The sequence below is a fragment of the Podarcis vaucheri genome, assembly GCF_965113315.1.
Source record: "Podarcis vaucheri genome assembly, chromosome: 9".
Lineage (NCBI taxonomy): Eukaryota > Metazoa > Chordata > Lepidosauria > Squamata > Lacertidae > Podarcis > Podarcis vaucheri.
In genome coordinates, this window is record NC_138767.1 from 39,661,417 (window position 1) to 39,682,690 (window position 21,274).

General features: G+C 41.0%; 1 protein-coding gene across 3 annotated transcripts in view; it reads right to left on the bottom strand.

Moving 5' to 3' along the window:
• IQCM (IQ motif containing M) overlaps window positions 1-21,274 on the bottom strand; it is a 98,826-nt gene that overhangs the window by 37,609 nt on the left and 39,943 nt on the right. For all 3 annotated transcript variants that reach the window (XM_082237702.1, XM_082237700.1, XM_082237701.1), the window contains exons 8-10: window positions 20,032-20,221; window positions 18,395-18,539; window positions 7,312-7,446 (exon numbers count right to left, since the gene is read on the bottom strand). In XM_082237702.1, coding sequence (XP_082093828.1) covers window positions 7,312-7,446; window positions 18,395-18,539; window positions 20,032-20,221 — 470 coding nt within the window. The remainder of the gene's footprint in view (window positions 1-7,311; window positions 7,447-18,394; window positions 18,540-20,031; window positions 20,222-21,274) is intronic.

The following is a 21,274-nucleotide window of genomic DNA, read 5'->3' on the forward strand; positions in this document are numbered from 1 at the left end:
AACACTTAAAATATCTGTCTCTTCATACTCCAAAAGCTTATGAAGCTATGAGCCACGTGGAAGGTCCAATTCTGCCCTTCTTGCTGAAGATAAAAAATTGTTCCCTTCTCCTCCACTTTCAGGATTTGGAAACAACCATACTACAGTGTCTTTTGCATACTCCCTTTCCAAAGATAACTTAGAACTGATTGCGGTAATATCTGTGGCAGCTACCTTGCTTTTCTTGTAGGTCCACACTTTACGTCGCTTCGGATGAAATCCATTACCTTTTCACTATCATCCACACAGTAAATGACTCGCTCATGCTACACTAAGATGAAGCAGCGTTTCACAAGGGCACTCTAGGCTATCTCTTTCCATTTGGGGAAACAGAAGGAATCACCAATGACGGGCTGTTCATTGCCCATTTAATGCCATCCCACAGGCAATGCTTGTAACTACATTGTCAATGGATTTTTTTCTTGTCTAATAAAATTGGATTTAACAGAAAACAACGACCAGCAGATATGAGCCTTACAGCAATCAGCAAGGGCACTCCCAGACACCAATCTCTTGCCTGCCTGCTTGAAGCAGAAGTGGCAGATCATAAGCTATGTAGAGGCAGTACCATGGCACACTCCTTATTGTGCATGTTTTTCTAGTCACTGCCTCCTGCACCTCCTGTTTTATCCTAGAGCATGGAACAAAGAATTGCAGAAAGCACTCATGTCCTCAGTTGTGCCAACACAGAGATTTCCCATCAGGGATGGTGGAGCAGCTCAGCCCAGCTATGTAAGGGACTCTACTGGCTCCTCAAGTCACTTGATTCCCTAAGGGCAGAAAGATACACTATACCCCCTAACACCTGCAAAGATCCAGCCAGCTGTTCCCTTTGCTTACAGAGTAATATAGTGGTAGCAGAAGTAAGGTGCCAGGATGCTGACACTGGAGTTCCCGTTTCAAGATCCCCAGTTCCTCGCCTGATAATCTGTAAGGAAAAGTTTAATTCAAAAAAATCCTTTATTCTACCCTCTAAGTTAAACATCTTTCCCTCTGTCATAAGCAGAGTAAGTGCTAAGTAGACGTGGGAGGCTCAGGTTACAGAGAATTTCCTCGCCGGCAATAATATGACAGGAGATGGCAAAGGTCAATCTTTATCCGAGTGATGTTACATGTTCAGTCTACACACAGGGCCCCAGCTGTCAGAACACAGAATGGTAGACTAGTGGTGCTTAGAAGCATTCAGCCAGCTTTCATTCCTTTAGAGCACTCTCATTTGTGTGTAATACAGGCACACACGTCCATATATTGTTGCAAACCTGAGGAGAAGGACAGTTGTTTTTTAGTGCCGTCTAAGTCACTCAGAGTGTTTTAAAGGACAAGCCACACAGCATATACTGTGTATGTTGAGCATGTTGCAATCAGGCATACTCTTTTTCTTTACTAAGCAGTTTAGAAAAACTAATAATTTATTTCTGAATAACTTCTGAACAGTATTGTTTTTTCCCGCAAAAGCAAAATTCTGCTTAAAGACGTGTAATACACTACTAAGCTACTAAGTTATATATTGTCCTAATCCCTTTGTTGCATCTAATGGAACAAGCATTGAGGTGCTGGCACTGCTGTGCACTATAAACTGGTATAAAGCATTTGCTATGATCCACCAAGGAAGAACCATGTGTTTATGCCAATCTGGCAATGGAAAATTTATGTTGTGCCCCACTTCCCTTAATTCCCTAAACCATAACATCTTACATTTCTCCCATGAAAATAGGGACATCCCATTCCATAATGATAATTTTACTATTTATACCCCACACATCTTATTGGGATGCCCCAGTACTCCATGCAGCTTCCAATATATGTAAAAGCATAATAAAACATTAAACATATAAAACCTTCCCTATACAGGATTGCCTTCAGACAGCTCAGGGGTTAGATAACTCCATACCCTCCAACATTTTTCCAATGAAAATAGGAACATTCTAAGGAAAAGTGGTACACTCTGGGATCAAATCAGAAACTGTGATGGCTTCTCTAAATCAGGGACATCCCTGAAAAATAGGGACAGCTGGAGGGTTTGCCTAAACACGAGCTTATTTTGCTTAATGGTAAATCCTGCCCTATTGCCCTCCCAAAGCAACTTGATGGGGGGGGCATGTTACATGAGACAAAGACTGGAATTGGGCTACAACCTTTAATGTTATGCTTTTTCCATTAGGTTTCTCAGCACCACTGTTGGTAACGCAAGACTTTGAAAAAAAACATGTTAAAATTCAAAAGGCTATGGATAGGGTTGCTAACTTTTTTCTTTTGACAGTGCTCCAGCACAGTGCCCTTAACAGCAGTTTGACATATAGAGAAATTTCCTCATCAGTCCAGCTCCAAGCCTTCAAAAGTTTCACCCGCTAAATTTCTACAGGTCAGACAACTGTGAAAGGTATAGGAGTTGTGCCAAAAGAGGAAGATGACTCAAGCTGTGGCTTTTGCCCAGCAAGAGGAACTGGCATCCATTTTTCTCACATAAATTACCTCCCTAATATAGTTTGCTTAAGGGAGCCATTCACTTAGAAAGAATTTTGAATACAAAGTTCTATATAGTAGTTATGAAGATCTACATTTTGGCTTGTCTCTTGGAAAGATAAAGTAAGAGAATATTTATCTGGCTGTTTAATTCTTTTCCCCAAGGAGCTTCAAGCATGCCCTCTCCACCATAAGTATAATACATATTCCACTCTATAGACTATAATACAAACTCTGTAGAGAGGTCCAAGCTGCATAATTACCCCCTCGCAAGAAAAGAGAGAATAAACATGTATATTGAGCTTCCACACATACAGCCCTCTGTGTGCATGAGAATCACACATTTGAATGTATAAGCATCTGTGTGCATAGGGATCCACATTCAAACTAACATTTCAAAGAAAGCAATGCAATGCAAATAGGTATCATCCACACTCAGATGTACATTGGATGCATATTTTGATATTTATCTAATTTATGCTGGTGATACTTGGATGCTTGATGCACATAGATCAGGGGTCCGCAAACCTTTTCAGCAGGGGGCCAGTCCACTGTCCCTAAGACCTTGTGAGGTGTCCTTGTGGGGGGCCGGGCTATATTTTTTGGGGGGATATGAATGAATTTCTATGTCCCACAAACAACTCAGAGGTGCATTTTAAATAAAAGGACACATTCTACTCATGTAAAAACACACTGATTCCCGGACCATCCGCAGGCCGGATTTAGAAGACGATTGGGCCTTAATTTGCCTACCCATGACATAGATGCTTGATTAAGCACACAGGTCTTCTTAGACGGATCAGGCATTTGTTTTGTTTTTAAGAATTAAGTTGCTGTAGCTTCAGCTGAAAAGGTAAAACTCACTGCCATTGCCTCAGAAAAAGTACATAGTCACGTTCTCTAACATACAATGCTGAAATCAGTCCTAGACTTACCTTTTGAGCATTGTGTCAAGGGCAGGAGTGAGTGAATAACTTGGGTGGCTATTGGTTTTAGGTATAGATGGAAAGTTATCCGACAGCACTTTTGTACTTTTATGGAGAACCATGAGACAATCCTGCCTATCCACAGGATTTGCTTAAATGATTAAAAAAAATAATCTAGTGAAATACAAGTGGGATTTTAAAAAGCCACATTTACCCATTCAGTCATAATAAAAGATGCAATGTTTCCCAGTAGAACCTGTGGAATAATTAAACTAAATTTCCAAAATTATTCTAGTGTATTCAATTACATATTTTAATTACTTTAGAAAAAACAACTCGCAATGTTAATGAAGGAGACAGTAGTAGGAATCATGGTAGAGGACAGGTTTCCTGTTCATGCATTCCAAAAGCCTTATTAGAAAATGTAAATCAAATATTTGATGAATACTAAGAGCCTTTGGGATGCTACAATTAACATTACCGTTGTGACACCAGGAATCAGGTTGAAATATAACTGAAGTCAGTTAAGGTAAGTGGATTTCAGTGCCAAAGGGAACATTAGCTCTTTTAAAGAGGCCCCCCAGAGATTTGCCTGGCATTAAAAAAACATTTTAACTACACAGAAATTGTGATGTAAACCAACCAAGGCTGCTAGAAATTCAAGTTAAAGCTCATCTATGGCCTTTGAAGCTATGGCTGGAAACAATAAAGCATAACTGTGTTAAAACATTCCCCAAAAAGCAGAAGAACACTTGATTTGAGTTCCCTTTGTCCAAATAATAATTTATCCAACCTTTGTAAAAAAAAGAAAACAAGAATGGCTTTGTGCTGGTATCAACAATACCAGCTTTGTGCTGGTATCAACAATACATGTAAAATTTTATACTTTGAGGACTGCAGTCCCATGAACACTTGGGTAACTTATCTGTGAATAAACATGAACAGGACTGGGCTGCAAGGCTCATGAATTTAATCCAAAGTCTTAAGTGCATGTGGCTAAAGTAACATTATTTTTGTTGGAATCATGCATTTTTATATTAATATTTTAAGCCACTTGCCCATCAAAAGATGAAGATGGAGATCAGAAATCCAACTTAAAAACAATATTCATATAAAGAGTAAACAAGAACAACCAGCAAAAAAAGAAACACAGCAACAAAAATTTGAGTAGAAAACCAGGGGAACAAATGAAAACATCCTGATCTATAAACCTGACAAATCAAAATTGTTTCCAATGAACATTTAAAATGCTTGTCATTTGGGGGCCATTTGGAATTCTAAGGAGAGACAGTTGCATAGCCTAAGTGCCACCACCGAAAAGGCCCTGTCTCATGCCTAAAACCGCTATGATCAGAAGTAAATGGAGAGCTCCAGAATCTACAACCACCAGTCACAGAAATACACCACCTTCTCTGCCTCCCCCACTATGCTTTCCCCCCCTCCTTTTAATTTATGGAGAGCTTGGAGGTGCTGGCCTGAAAAAGTAAAAAACAAAAACACACTTTCAGAGCTCCAAGGAACTTCAAAAACTTTGGGAGGTGGGGGAGTCTATATTGTGGATCACTATGAATATTACTTTCCATGTGGCCCGGTGAAGCAGTACTATTTACCTTAAATTTGTGCCTTGTCTAAAGCTTTTGCACAGCCTCAGTAGCTATCATCCCTCCATGCCCTTTTCAGCAGAAGCTTTTTCAAGACAGCAAATGGTGATGAATATTTAAAGATGGGTTTTTTTAAAAAAAGAAAACTTTGAAAAATGTTTTGATATTTATATCCCACCCTTCAACACATTATCAGGACAGATTACATGGTCAAGGAATTGAAAAACACACACACACACAGTTAGAACACAATCACAAATCAAAATTCCAAAAATTTGGGGAGTAATTAGGATGAGGAATATTTTGGATGCATTCCTAAAGGTCTTGCATGTCCTCTCTGCCCCAGTCAGATATCTGTTACAGTCAACTGACCAGTAATACAGAATCCAGACAGAAGAAGCCCGTCACACCTTTTTTCTTGATCAGACCTTGTCAAGAAGTTTGTGGATTTTCCTGTCTGTTGCTATGCAGCCCCCTTCCCTCGAAAGCTACAAGGCATATCATTCATGATTGCTATGAGAGAGCAATTTTCACATGGCTTTGTGTGTGAAGGGGGTTACTGTCAATCTTCTTCAAGTTACTCTTCCTGAGTTACTTTTTCCAATGCAGTCTTACTGTCTTTTGTGAATATTTGCTTATTTACACATTTATGGGCTCAGAAGGGACACATGAAAAACAACTGGCTGATTAGGTAGCTTGTTTGTTTCCTAACACAATTCAATCTATTGGTTATGATGTTTAAAGACCTATAGGATTTGGGACCAGGATATATAATAGGCCACCTTTTGCCACACAAAACAGCCCACCTAAGAGTTTCTCAGCGCCAATTACACTCTAGACTCAAGATGGTGTGTTCAGGCAGTTTATAGCAAACCATGAGCTCCATCAACCAGGCAGCATTATTTGAGGTGGGGGTGGGGAACAGAATATGGTATTTCCACTTCATCTATCTTCACCCTGTTAGGAGTTCAGCCTACACTTGAGTAGGAGCCTGGCAGAGTCACATGCCTGACTGACATGTTCTCTCCCTCCTGGTTGAGGAGCTTCAAAAGCTTTCTTCTGCCCGAACATCACAGCAACCAATGTCAACAGACACCAACACACTTAGGGATCCGCAGAGTCTTCACAACTTGTGTGACAGACCTCAGCAACTTAGCATTTTGGCTAATCTTTTAATTTAATTACATATAAACACACACGGAGCACTGTAGCATGGCTCCCTCCCTCTCTCTCTAGCATCAGACAGCAAAGAGAAAAGGAATAAAGGACAATAGTCCTACTTCACGGAACACAGTAACACAAACATCCTGTCTCCGTCAGTTGCCACTCTGTGGAGTCAAAACATATACCGTCATGTGATAGACAACAATCCCATGACTGCAATCATGGAGCAGGAATTCTAACATCCTCCCCCAGTTCATGAGCTGTGCTGCAGTCATCTGTGTAACTGCAACAACCATACAGATGTCATACACACAGTATATCCCTGTAGTACCCGTTCCACCCTTGGAACTACCTGCAACTGGTTTAGCCTTGGGCCTCCCCATCTTGTACTTCTGACTAGTCTTGGCGTCATAGCTCTTATCCACTGCTCTTAAGGTAAAGCTACAACAATAAGACACACACAAAAACCAAACAAAAACTAGAATGCCTGGAAGATTAAGGTGGCTTGTCTTCTGAGGATTTTTGCTAACAGATCTGGTTTTATAGAGCGCACAAAGCACTACACTTAACAATGCATGTGAAAATGTTGCATAGCCACACAACACTGACGACATAGAACACAACAAATTGCTCACAAAACTACGGAGGGGGGTGATAAATAAATCAAATGCTCTCTTTGGTAAGAAACCTCTACACTTCTCTCTCTGAAATATAGCAGGCTTCATCCCCTGAGAAGAACCTACACTGCCTGCAGTTTCCTTCATATGGGGGGGGGGAGGCATTATTGATGTTCTCATTCTAGTCAATAAAGAAGCCATCCAAGTCTTCAGAAAATGAGGTGCCCTCAGCTCCAAGATGAAGGAAGCACAGTGTCTGTCCAAGCCTCTGAGGGCAGGGTGACCCAGCTGTCCAAGTGAGTCAGGTTCCAAGCCCATTTTTGTTTTTTATACAGCCCTAACAACCACTGGCTCATTTGAATTACTCAGCAGCATAATGTAGCTTCTAAATATTACTTAAATAAACAAAGTGCACATTCCTTCAACAATTTAAACCCCCCCCCTTTGCCTAAGAATAGCATTCTCTACTGCCTCGGGGAAAACATCCAGAAAATATCTTACCTTCTAATACCATTTTCATTGTATTGTTCACTTCAGCCAGGGTTGGGAAAAGGCCACAATCTCTGAAGAATTTAGGTAGCTCGTTTCTATCCATCTCTTTCAAGTAGTCTCTCTTGGTAAACATCGTTTCGTAAACTAGAATGTAAAATAATGTCTATGTACATTTTTATTAGGTGACAACTTTAACAAATCTTGAATTTTCCGTATCGTTTTAAATCAGATTTTTTTAAAAATAAAATAAACAGTATTTATGAGTAGTATTTTTCAAAATACTAAAGTTAACAGCATAGTTGCATTACCTTCTCAAATGCAAAACAAATTATAGAAAGCAAAGAATGAGTGGGATGAGGTGTCATCCACACATAGCATGGTATAGGGGTGAAGTATACTATGGAAAATGGTCTTTCAGGAGCTCTTGCAATTGCAGGTCTTAACCCTCCCGTAGACTATAACTCATTGCATAAATGGGAGAGAAAGCTGGAGAGAGAGAAAATTTTCTTTTCTCATCTTTCATTGATTCCACTGCTGCTCCTATTCCCTACTAATGGACAAGAGAAGGAACAGGGAAGTGCTTTGGAGGGCTGGGGGTAGGTTGTGGCTTTGGGGGGGCAGGGAAGTAGGAGAAGCAAGAAGGAGGGTGTAGGAGTTCCTCTCTTTTGTTTAGAGGTGGTTTTTTCCTCAGTTTTTTTTTTTTTATCTAACTCTGGAGCAGGGAAATTGAAGGTGGGGTTTTTGAACCCTGAAATGTCATATCCAAGTCAGGCTCAGGTGAACTCCCACAATATCCCTAATTAAAAGGAACAGGAAAACCTGCTTCTTCAGAGTACTCTATGTGTTTGTCAGTGTGAACACAAATTCAAGAACAGGATGCATTTTTTATTTTATTTTATGGATCAGCTTTAGCTACTCAAAACGATTTTTCTAAAGCTGAGTGGTTCTTATTCAACAGCCATAAGCACTCAGAGCAAAATAAAATAAATGCATTCTGTTGTTATATAGAATTATCTCCAGATGAGATATAGGTTCAATTATAGTGTTTATGAGAAGACGCTGGAAACTTAGGTCGGATGCCGTCTCCATAGGTGAAATCAAACAATGTGAAATCAAACTCTATTTACACTTAGGCCAACAAGGCTGTTAGCTCATCAAAACTGAATGTATAAAATTCTTCTTTCATCTCATCTCCAAACTCTGGTGCCTGGTAGACACCCTTGTGGAGTTTCAGAGCTTTCAGGACTTTTGAAATGGGACTAGAACTCATTTAAGAAAACATTTGGGACACCATGCATGAAAGCGTTGCAGAGGAATGATATGACTACTAGGGGTGGAAGTGAACTGAGTCACCAAGGTCTGTTTCTGAAGCAGCGGCGTAGCGTGGGTTATCAGCACCTGGGGCAAGGCAAGTAATTTGCGCCCCCTAACCGGGGGCAAGGCAAGTAATTTGCGCCCCCTAACACCTAACCATGGTCATTAATACGCCAAGACGCGCGTCTTTGGGCGTCGCGCCGCAGCCTTCTCGGTCTCCCTCCCCGGCCCGGCTAGTCCCGACATGGCTTCTTTCTGGCGCAGGGAGGGGGCTTCTTTCTGGCGCGGGGAGGGGGCGGCTCTGGGGCCAGTGCATCAGCTGGCCTCCAGCGCGGGTGGGCGGTCTTGGCGCGCAGGCACTAGAGCGCCGCCGATGGCGCGTTTGGCGGGCTGCGCGCGTCCAGACAGCGACCCGAGCCTGGGCGGCGTGGCGCTTGGTGCCGGAGCCTCCGCCTGCAGCGCCCCGTCGGGAGACCCGGCCGGAAGGAGCCTCGAGCCGGCTGTCGGACGCAGTTGAAGCAGCCAGGGCGGCATGGCAGGCGGCGGCGGCTCCTCGGCGACTCTACGCGGCCAGCCCAGCGCGCTGGCCGAGCCCCGCAGGCGAACGCTGCCCGTCGGTGAGGAGGCGCGCCCTCCGCGGCCCTGACGCGCGGGGACCGCGGCGAGCACTGAGAGCCGCTGTCAGCTCGTCGGTTCCACGAGACATGGGGCTCTGCTACAGCCCGAGGCTCTTCGGCGACTCCGGAGGCAGCGAGCGCGCCCCCCAGAAGTTGCGCCCGGTGCGGCTGGCACCCCTGGCACCCCCCACGCTATGCCACTGTTCTGAAGGCTGTGCATTTCTTCTGGCCATCAAGCAAAAGAAGAACGAGCTGAAGGGGAAGAGCCAACGTGCTCCTTTCTTGTAACTAATCACCTAGGGCACAGCCTGTGGCCACCAAGATCTGCAGGCCCAATAAGAATATAAAGAATTATATAACTGGACCTCTTGTTAATGCTGTTGATTATGAAGCCTGAGACAGTGTAATATAAAAGTGTGTGCCTTGGTAAAAGAACAGTCTTTCCGGATATAATAGTTTACATTTTTTTTATCAGTAGTGTGCTTGTTTTATGTAAGTTTTAACAGTGGATTTGTGATATTGCTTTTAAAAGTGGGGGAGGTGCAGTACTTTTAAACTATTTGTGTTTTATAATGGGTAATACCAAACACGTAGGTAGTCCCGGACTTATCTCTCTGCGTCTAAATCTAAAGAGAGCAGAATTGAGTCTGCCCCCCCCCCCCTGTTTCTCCAACAATCCCCTTTGAGTTTTAACGTTCCTGTTAGATATCCTTTTGCAGTATTTGATTCAGGTGCTACAGGGTTGGCAGTGGCTTCTGACCAAGCTGCCACACTTTCACCTGAGGCATTTAAAGCTGCTCCTACACCTGACTCGGATAATGTCATTATATAGCCATACCTGAGGCAGCTAAATTTGCTCCATCTAATCCAATTTCTAATAGTGAGGATGAGAACATTTTGGGTAAACTGTGTTACAGACTACAACTCTGTGCCCAGGTAGAGTGCCAGTCCACCTGCTCCCAATAATATCACAGTGTTGTCAGGTGTGGAAAATCCAGAGTGAGAAATCAACTTGTCATTGTCAAAAGTACACTTACAAATCAGGGGGAGGCATATCCATCAGTCCTACCTCTCTGAGATAGTCCTAGATGTGCACCTGATGAGGCAGTTGCCACAACAGAGGCCCTGCCCCCAATCTTGGCTTGTGTATGCTCCCTATTTGGGCTGCACAAAAGCAGGTGAAGACTCTGCCTCTGTGTAACTGAAATATACTCAGAGTCGAGAGTAGATTTCATGCTCTTTATTCAGCTCATAGTGGTGAGGAGGAATGGAAGTTCCCCCAGAATGTCTGCTTTATATACATTATTTACACAATGGGCCCCAAGTGATTGGCTAATTCCGGGATTCACCTGTAGGCCAGTCAGGTTACGGATTCACTTCCACCTGGAGCTGGATTGGGTGGCTCCTGTGGACCAATCAGACTGCTGCATTCTGAATCCTATTGTTCTAGGACCAATCGGATTGCTGCCTTTTGGATCCTATTCAACTCAGTACATAACAGTAACCTTCTGCTCCTTCCGCTTTAATCCTCTTATGGTCCAGGAAGACAGTGGAGCAAGAGAGGTGGGGGCAGGAGGAGGCGGTGCAGAAACCCTTGACTCTCCACCAGCCTAACTTATCATTGCTTCCTTCACTCTCCAATCCTCCTGCATCTTCTCCTGCCTCTGCCTCTTGTCTTCTGGCTGTTACAGGTTCCCCCCATTCACTGATCCCTTCTTCCAAGTCAATCTCCAACTCCACTTCTCCTGGTGCCCACCCCTCAGTATCCATCCTGTCCCTGACAAATAATATTTCATGCCTTGTCAAACTATGTATATATTTCTTGCTACTGTTTCTATATAAGGCAGAGGGCCTTCTCAGTGGTGGCGCCCACCCTGTGGAATGCCCTCCCACCAGATGCCAAGGAAATAAACGATCTGACTTTTAAAAGACATCTGAAGGCAGCCATGCTTTTAATGTCTGAAGTTTTATTCTGTTTAATATTCTTGTGGGAGCCAGAATATTATTTTTTATTTCCATTTTCACTATGTTGATTCCTCCACTATTGCAGTCTTCATTCAGAGAGTGCCGCTCCAGGTCTCTCTCTCTCTCTCTCTCACACACACACACACACTCCCTGGATATGCATGTACTGATATAAGATATTCAGTGGTTAACTTCATCCTTTTTATGTGTAACTGTACCTATTAATATTTTGAAGATGTAGGCAAATTCTAAGAATTGGGCCGGGGGGCAGGGAGGCTTGGTAATCTTATCATTAAATAAGAGGTAGTCACTGGGTTTTGTTTTATTTTTTTCATTTCATTTTACAGGACAAGCTTTCTACCAGGATGCTGAGGGTAGCCAACCTGCTATTTAATTCATCAGCAGCCAACTCATATTAAAGGTAACACCAACACCAAATAGAATTTGCCTACACCCACCCACATCAAGGACTAACACACATACACACAATTCAGAAAATAGTATGAAAATTGCTGGTGTGCAGATTTCAGCCCAGCACTAGATCTCCTTGCTGTCACTAGATATATTCACTGTCAACACAGAATGGTATGATCACTGCTACTTCAGCTACTTTACTAGTTCTACTGCTTAACTTCAAAGTAATACTTTATATTTATCTATTACCCCCTTTTCAACATTTAGCATCGCTAGTGTGATAGATGCTGCTATATCAAGCATAGACTGTTGCTTTGCCACATTGGCCATATGTTCACTCCATATTCTGTGCTGGAAAATGCCTGCCAAGCGCCTCATTTTCCTTTGTAGATGGACCTGCCTGTTTCTCAAGCTATCTCACTGCGAATACTCAGATTGAGTGACTTGCCAATTTGCTCCATCACTTCCTATCGCTTGCCAGTTTGCTCCATCATTTCCTATTTCAGGGTCAATGTAAACATTACAGCCTCCTCATGGAGACTGCCAAGAAGACCTTGGCAGCGCTCAACACAGTGCACATCATGTTTCAGCATTTGCTAATGCATGTGTCTCCTCAGTCACATGTAGTTCCTGTGTGCCAGTGCCATTCCTGCCAAGGACATGCCACACTGATATGCAAACGTGGCATGCCCTTGGCACTCAGTAAGTTGCTTTTGCATGCTGTGACCATCACCTTTCATGTGGAAAGACTTTGCGGGCAGCTTCCATAGGGGAGATACAACATTCAGACTGGAGCTGAGCTAGCACAAGACTACAGAAGACTGTGGTGAACCTAGGAATGCTACCAAACAGCAGTGCACAGTAATTTCCACTGAAGAAGCTGAGGGCAAAGTGGATGCTGAATATTTCCTCCACCTGTCACCCCCTATCCCCTCCCTGAGTCCCTTTCCAGAAACTTCCCTCCAGCTGGACTTATTTCCCATTTTGAATACCAGACTGGAGTGGGAGAAGCATATGGAGAAAGGAGTTGGGGGGCAATAAAACAATGGACAGCATTTTCAGCAAAGCTCTTCCACCTTCTAATGGTATTCACTAAATCCACCCCACCCCCTGTGCTTTATTACTGTTTGGTGGTGAACTGCATTGGAAGATATAGGACTCCCACCATCCCATGCAGTTCTAACCACAGAACCTGACAGAACACACAGTTGTGCATCTCAGTGCTCAATTAACTAGGAAGCTCCTAGTGTTGCCTAAATCAGGGGTAGCCAACATGGTGTCCTCCAGAAGTTGTTGGGACTGTCATCAACCCCAGTGGCTAGGGATGATGGGAGCTGTAGTCCAGCAACATTTGGAGGGCACCAGGTTGACTACACCAGTCGAAACTGGCAAGCAGGTGCTTCCCAGGGTCTCAGACTGGATTTTCCCCATCATCTGCTACCTTATCCTTTTAACAGGAAACTTGGGACAGTGTACCTGTGTTCTACCAGTGAGTTATGGTACCTCCACATAAGAGTCTCATAATGTTAATACAGTGGTACCTCGGGTTAAGTACTTAATTCGTTCCGGAGGTCCGTTCTTTTTTCCCCCTTCCAATTCATAAAGAAGAGTGTATTTTATTTCAGACTTAAAACAAAACTATTACAGCATTCCAAACAGTGTTCCTCTTTACTTTCTTAGTCTTATGTTCCTCTCTCTATCTCTGCTACCTCCCCACACTCAAGGACCAACTGCCCTAACTGTCTCTCTATTACCAACTGCCTTTCCCAACCAGCCAACCCACTCAAAAACCAACCAACCGATCTAAAGAAGAGAGGGATAAAATTTTGGGTTGGCACTACGAGAAGACCTTGGTAATACATCAGTCAAGAGTGGAAATATTTAAAGATATTCCAAAACACCTTTTGGACCTCAGGTTTAATTTTGGAGATTTGGTTGCTCTGTTGAGAAGGAACAAAATTATCTTCAGGTGGGAATTCCCTCAAGGCCTATCCTTCAGCTTCAAAGGAAGGAAAATTAAAATAAGATCAGTAGAAGATAAAATAAAGTTTCTGTCTAATTACGAAGAAGATCTACAGAAGGGAATTGGACAGAGGATCAGAGCAAAGAGCACTGGAGAGATCATCACCAAACAGGAGAACGCTGGACATATCAACATTATCTTTTGGATTGGACCCCCCAGTGAACGTGCCAACACTATTACCAACAGAAGAAGAGCAAGCTTTGGGGGCAGTTGGGGGGGGGTACCAAAGTAATCACATGATGGTGCTGCAGGTCATGAGCTGGAATGTGAATGGACTGAACAGCCCAGAAAAAAAGGTGGAGAGTATTTCATTTATTGAAAAAAGAGCATTTGGACTTGATTTGTTTACAAGAAACACATGTGACAAGGTTACACAGGAAGTTATTGAATAACAAAAGATTAGGCCAAGAATTTATTTCATCGGATAAAGTTAAAAAAAGAGGAGTGGTCCTCTACGCAAAGGAGAGCCCATCACCAAAATTTATATTCAAAGATGATCAAGGAAGATTTGTAGCAATTGAAATTCAAACACAAGGAGAATTTTTTTTGATAATAGGTATCTATGCACCAAATGAAGGGAAATCGGAATTCTTTAAAAAGCTACATGAGACCCTGATGGACTATTTGGATTACAATATGATTTTGATGGGAGACATGAATGGCGTAGTGTCTACAAATATGGATAAGGCACAAAGACAAATAGTTACCAAGGATGGAAGACTACCAAAAGCTTTTTTTGATATGACTGAAAATATGGACTTAGTTGTTATTTGGAGAACGAAGAACCCTCTGGGAAGAGAGCGAACTTTCTTTTCCGAGGCTAAAATGACATGGACAAGAATCGACCAAATTTGGGTAACCAGAGGACTGGCTCCGAAGATTAGCAAAGTTGAAATTTGCCCCAAGACCTTTTCCGATCACAATGCTGTGAAGATGGAAATGAAATTGATGCCAATTGGTTCCTTTAGATGGAGGATGAATGATTCTCTGTTTAGGAATAAAGAGTTTACTAAGAAGGCCCAAAAAACTTTGAGAGACTACTTCGAGATAAACATGAACACTACTGTGGAAAAAAGAGTAATCTGGGATGCAAGCAAAGCTGTCATGAGAGGATTCTTGATACAACAGAATGCAATTAAGAAGAGAATGCAAAATGAGAAAAAAGATGAAATTTTGTAAAAAATAAAGGAAGAGAAGAAGAGAAGAGAGAAGAAATTGAGGGTGAAACCAAAATCCCAGGAGATTTTGAAAGAGATAAAGCTATATCAAGTACAATACATGAAAATGATGAATCAGGAAACAGAATGGAAGATCAAGCAGATGAGACAAAGGACATTTGAATCGGCAGATAAGTGCGGGAAATTGCTGGCTTGGCAAATGAAAAAAAGACAAAAGCTTAATACTACCACGAATTTGGAAATGGAAGGAAAGAATATACAGAATCCAGTGGAAATTAGAAAGTGCTTCCAGAGGTATTCTAAACAATTATATACAAAGGAGAAGCAGAAAGAAATGGATATTGATAAATTTTTGAAAATGAATGGACTACAAAAAATTTCCCAAGAAAACAAATTAATGCTGAATTATAAAATAACGGAACAGGAAGTAGAAGGGGCCATTCAGAACATGCAATTAGGTAAATCTCCAGGACCGGATGGACTGACGTCTAGATATTATAGATCTTTGAAAGAATGGTTAATACAACCTTTAAAGGAAGTCTGTAGTGAAATATTGGAAGGGAAAAGGGCACCAGAGTCGTGGAAGGAAGTGTACATTACTCTTATACAGAGACTGAAAAGACGCAGCTTAAGAACTACTGCCCCATATCGTTGCTTAATGTGGATTACAAAATTTTTGCAGACATTTTGGCTAAAAGATTTAAAAAGGTGTTAGCAGAAGAAATCCATAAAGACCAAGCGGGCTTTCTTCCGGGCAGACACTTGTCTGACAATACGAGGAATATAATTAATATTTTAGAAAAATTACAAGTGAAGATTAATACTAAAGCACTCTTGATATTTGTGGACGCGGAGAAAGCCTTTGACAATATTTCCTGGAGTTTTATGAAGAAGAATTTATTGGGGGTGGGGGTTGGTCAAGGCTTTGGAAACGGTAAAGGTGCAATTTACTCAGAACAAAAGGCTAAATTAATTGTGAACAATGTAGTGACGGAAGAATTTAAGATTGAGAAAGGAACACGACAAGGTTGCCCAATCTCTCCATTGCTTTCTATTTCGGTCCTGGAGGTGTTGCTAAATATGATTAGAAGGGACCAATTGGTAAAAGGTATACAAGTGGGAGCCAAACAGTACAAATTGAAAGCATTTGCTGATGACTTGGTATTGACTTTACAGGAGCCAGAATCAAGCACTAAAAGAGTATTAGAATTGATTCAAGAATTTGGTAAAGTAGCAGGATTTAAGTTGAATAAGATGAAAACTAAAGTTCTAGAGAAAAAATTAACTGAGATTGAGAGAGATAAGTTTCAGAAGGAGACTGGATTGTCACTGGTTAAGAAAGTGAAATATTTAGGGTTTAACATGACTGCTAAGAATGTGAATTTATTTAAGGATAACTATGAAAAATGCTGGACTGAAGTGAAAAAGGATTTAAAAATATGGTCAAATTTGAATCTATCGTTGTTAGGCCGAATTGCTGCGATAAAAATGAACGTATTGCCAAGAATGCTGTTTTTGTTTCAAACATTGCAAATTTTGGATAAAATGGACTGTTTCAAGAAGTGGCAGAGAGATATCTCCAGATTTGTCTGGCAGGGCAAGAAACCTCGAATAAAATTTAAGATACTAACAGATGCTAAAGAAAGAGGTGGATTTGCCCTGCCAGACCTTAAACTTTATTATGAATCAGCTGCATTTTGTTGGCTGAGAGAATGGATGCTTCTTGAAAACACGGATGTGTTGGATTTGGAAGGTTTCAACAACGTTTTTGGTTGGCATGCATACATGTGGTACGATAAGGTTAAAGCACACAGAGCGTTTAAAAACCATATTGTCAGAAAAGCATTGTTTAATGTTTGGGTAAGATATAAGGATTTGTTAGAAAACAAAACCCCAAGATGGTTGTCACCAATGGAAGCAAAGGCTCAGAAAAAAATCAGTATGGAGGCCAAATGGCCGAAGTATTGGGAAATCTTGGAACAAGAGGGAGACAGATTAAAACTGCAGAGCTTCGAAAAATTAAAAAACAGAGTACGAGATTGGCTCCATTATTATCAAATAATGGAGGCATATAATTTGGACAAAAAAATTAGGCTTCCAGGTGGAAAAATCAAAATTGGAAACAGAATTGTTAGACCCTAAAGTTAAGAATTTGTCAAGAATGTATAACTTGCTGTTGAAATGGAATACTCAAGATGAAACGGTGAAATCTGCCATGATTAAATGGGCACAAGATGTTGGACATAATATTATGATGGCTGACTGGGAACAGCTATGGACCACTGGTATGAAGTTTACGGCATGTAATGCCCTAGAAGAGAATTTAATGAAAATGATTTATAGGTGGTACATAACACCAGTCAAGCTTGCAAAAATTTACCATTTGCCCGATAACAAATGTTGGAAATGTAATGAAACTGAAGGTACATTCTTTCACCTTTGGTGGACATGCCCAAAGATTAAGGCATTCTGGGAGATGATCTATAATGAAATGAAAAAGGTATTTAAATATACCTTTCTGAAGAAACCAGAGGCTTTTCTCCTGGGCATGGTCGGCCAATTGGTGCCAAAGAAGGATAGAATTTTTTTCATGTATGCTACAACAGCAGTAAGAATACTTATCGCAAAGCACTGGAAGACACAAGATCTACCCACCAGGGAAGAATGGCAGATGAATCTGATGGATTACATGGAATTGGCGGAAATGACTGGCAGAATCCGAGACCAGGGAGAAGAGTCGGAAGAAGAAGATTGGAAAAAATTTAAAGCATATTTACAAAAATATAGCAAAATTACTGAATGTTAGAAGGATGCTGGAATGAAGTTACATGGCTTTAGCAAAAATGTTATAAAGAATTAAGTAAAAATGGATTGTCTGTTTAAGGTCAGATTGGGTTAAGGTAAATTATAGAACAAAAATTGAGTAAGATGGAAAGGATTTGCTGAAATAGCTAAATTGAATTAGAATACAAAAAGGGAGGTGTGAGGAGGTCGATGAAACAAGTAAATGAAAGGTAAAGATATGGAATATTGGATGTGTGTTTCAGTGTTTTTGTTTCTTTTTGCTGTATTGTTTTTATGTTTTTCTTTTTATGTATTGTAATGTAATTTTTTATTGTTGTCCTTTTTTCTTTTTTCTGTAATCTTTAAACTTTTAATAAATATCATTATAAAAATAAAAAAACCAACCAACAGGTCCGTTCTTAACCTGAAACTGTTCTAAACCTGAAGCACCACTTTACCTAATGGGGCCTCCTGCTGCCACCACGGCGCCGGAGCATGATTTCTGTTCTCATCCTGAAGAAAAGTTCTTAACCCGAGGTACTATTTCTGGGTTAGCAGAGTCTGTAACCTGAAGCGTATGTAACCCGAGGTACCACTGTACATAAGCCTGTATTTCATCTATGGTGGAAAGGTCTTTGAAACAATACTGTAAGCTTTGGAAAGCACAAGAGGTGGTTGCATTTTCTGGAAATCTGAAATACTGAGATATAGACAGCATTTTAAAAAGCAAGAGGTATTGCAATTTCAATAATGGTTTGCTCTGAAATATAATATAATATAATATAACCAATACATACATCTTTTGTGGTCAAGATAGTCTTCTAGTTGATCAAATATTAGGGGTGTAGTTGGATCCAAGAGTCCACATCGGCGTTTAATGCGAAACATCACTTTGCGATATTCCTTTACAACAGCTAGTAAACTTGGTCCATGGCTCCTAGCCTACAATTACGCAAATATTTTGTTTTCATTTATTTAAAAGGGAAAGGATTATAAATTATTAGTGTGTAAGGTAAGAAACTCTTAGAGCTGGTGAACAGAGACAAATCCCTTGCAAGTGTGTACAACCACAACTATGTCACACACACATCTAAATGAATGTGATGAGGCAAGTATCAAAGTCTGTTCAAACTATTGCAGAAGTTCTACAAAGCAAAAGTGAAAAAATAAAACAAGAAGCAACAGGTGTTAGTGTTTTGGTAGGGGGGGAAATATTACCAACGTGCAAGAGCAGACACTGAGATACAGGAGAACACAAGGAAATATTTTGTGTATTTTATTTAGTTATAAAAGTATTTATATACTGCCCTCTCATAAAACTTCAAGACAATGTAAAGCAACATTAGAAAAAACTTCAAAAGAAATGCAGGTGGATTAAAAATTACCGTTAACTACAACCAGATATGGGGTGCTATACACTGACCCAGTTCTCATGTAATAGTAAGCCAAGCTACAATTAAGCATGAACGAGTAAGAATGGGGACACACAAATTGGAAAATCATATCTGCCTTGCCTCTCCCCCCCCCCCAGCCTTGCTGCCACTCACACTACCCAGAAGTCATGGTTTGGCTTAGAGTTATGTGTGAACCTGGGTGTGTGACTTCTCTTCCCCAAACAAACAAGCCAAGAGCACGTGGTTTGTTTAGAGTGAGAAAAACTATGACCTTGGGTTCACACATAATGCTAACGCAAACCATTGCTTACGTCTGGACAGCATGGCAGCAGCAGGACTGGGGAAGAAGGAAGGATATGTGCTTTACATTTTCTATAACACCACACTTGATCATTCACACTAAGCCATACTTATCATTATATGCAAACCATTATATACCTGCACCAATGTTTAAATAAAGGGCACAGCTTGTGGGCCTTCAGTCTATTTAACTGAGATTGTGGCTTCAGGCAGTATACAGTAAGCTACATAGAAAGCTGCCTTATAACCACATCAAGCTATTTATTTTACAGAGAGAGAGAGAGAGAGAGAGAGAGAGAGAGAGAGAGATCTACCTACCAAATCAGATTCCTGCCTATCAAATTGCTGGAATGATATAAGGGCCCCAGTCCAGGACATTTCGCCCCTAGAGGCAAAACAAAAACACTGCCTCCTGCCACGGCCACCCCTGCTGTGCACCAGCCACACCACATCTGCCCAGGTGCCCAATGCCACCCACCACTGCTGGGAGGTGGGCATTTGGACACAGGCAGCACGTGCATAGCGAAGGAGGACAAAGCTAAGAAGCACAGGGCACTGGGCCAGAGCCTCCTGCACCAAGGCAACTGCCTTGCCTTGACTCATGGCAGTGCCAGCCCTGGATAATATTAATGCATAAAAATCATCATGGTCATCTGATCTGCCTAATGCAAAGGGTTCATAGTTAAGCCTAATCATAGGAATCCTAGCCATGGCATGTCACCTAGCTTCTGATACAATACCTTCAGCCTTAATCTGTGCATTTTGCAACGAACAAGCCATCCTCTGATTGTTTTCTGAATAATAATGGCAGATGAAATATATTTATCCTTGGTTTGTCTTTTTCGGAGGTGTTTGAAAGCTTCAAAGATATCCAAGTGTGGCCCAATCCTTTTGACTTTCTCGTGAACTATACTGAGCGTACGTCTTCTCCTACAAAATATTTTGTTAAAAAACAGAAAAAAAAGTTCAACATGTATGGAAACAAGGATGAATGCAAATGTTAACAAAATATACATTTCCACTGAAATAGAGAAAACCAGATGTATTAATTGCATCCATCTGTATAAATTGCAAAGTTGCAATTTATACCCATTTCCTCTGAATCAATCTTTTTAAAGTTGAGACTATAAAACAGCCCCAACATTCACCAAATTTATGTGACTAATTTGAATACATGGGTCATCCTTAAATCTATATTATTTTTCATGTCTTTCTTCACACAAACCCTTTTAGTGACTGCATAATAATAATACATACATACATGCATACATACACAGACATGTGTTGGAAATAGTAGACTGAAAATTCAGGAAAACAACAGAGTAATAGTTTTTCTAAAGCAGTTTTACACCACTCTTCAGCCAAAATAGGTTCCCAGAGCAACTTATAGAGATCAGAAAGTTCAGCCCACAGACTTCCTCTGTACAACTCAGTTAGTGCTCAGTCATTGTTGTTGTTTTTAATAACTTTTTATTAGCTATTTTAATAAGCATAATGCAAAGACTGGTCCTGCCTCAAACCCCAAGTGTTTCTCCCAGGCTGGAATGTGTCCTTATACTCTGATAATGACTCTTGCTTGCCTGGAACATTTGTTGTTTTGCCAACTTTTGCCTCTGGCCCTCCCCACCATCGGCATGTGCCCCTCAAATGGTGGCCCTTTCCCTTACTATACAGTAGTCCTTCAGCTGGCAGATCTTTACCACTGGATTGTGCCTTAATGTGGAAGAAAAGCCGAAACAAATTAGAATTCTAAATTCATCAGTTTTAAATGAAGCCCATTGTGATTTTTCTAAGGCATAATATTTGAAATGACTTTTTTAAAAAAATAATAATAATAAACTGTACTTTCATCTACATTGATATATATATTACTTGAATTAAACATTTTGGTTCAGCTATTGCCACTAATTAGTTTTGGCTGATTGTGAAGTATTTTGTATGCCCCATTTATAAAAGCTGTTTACCCATCTGTTAATAGGTTGG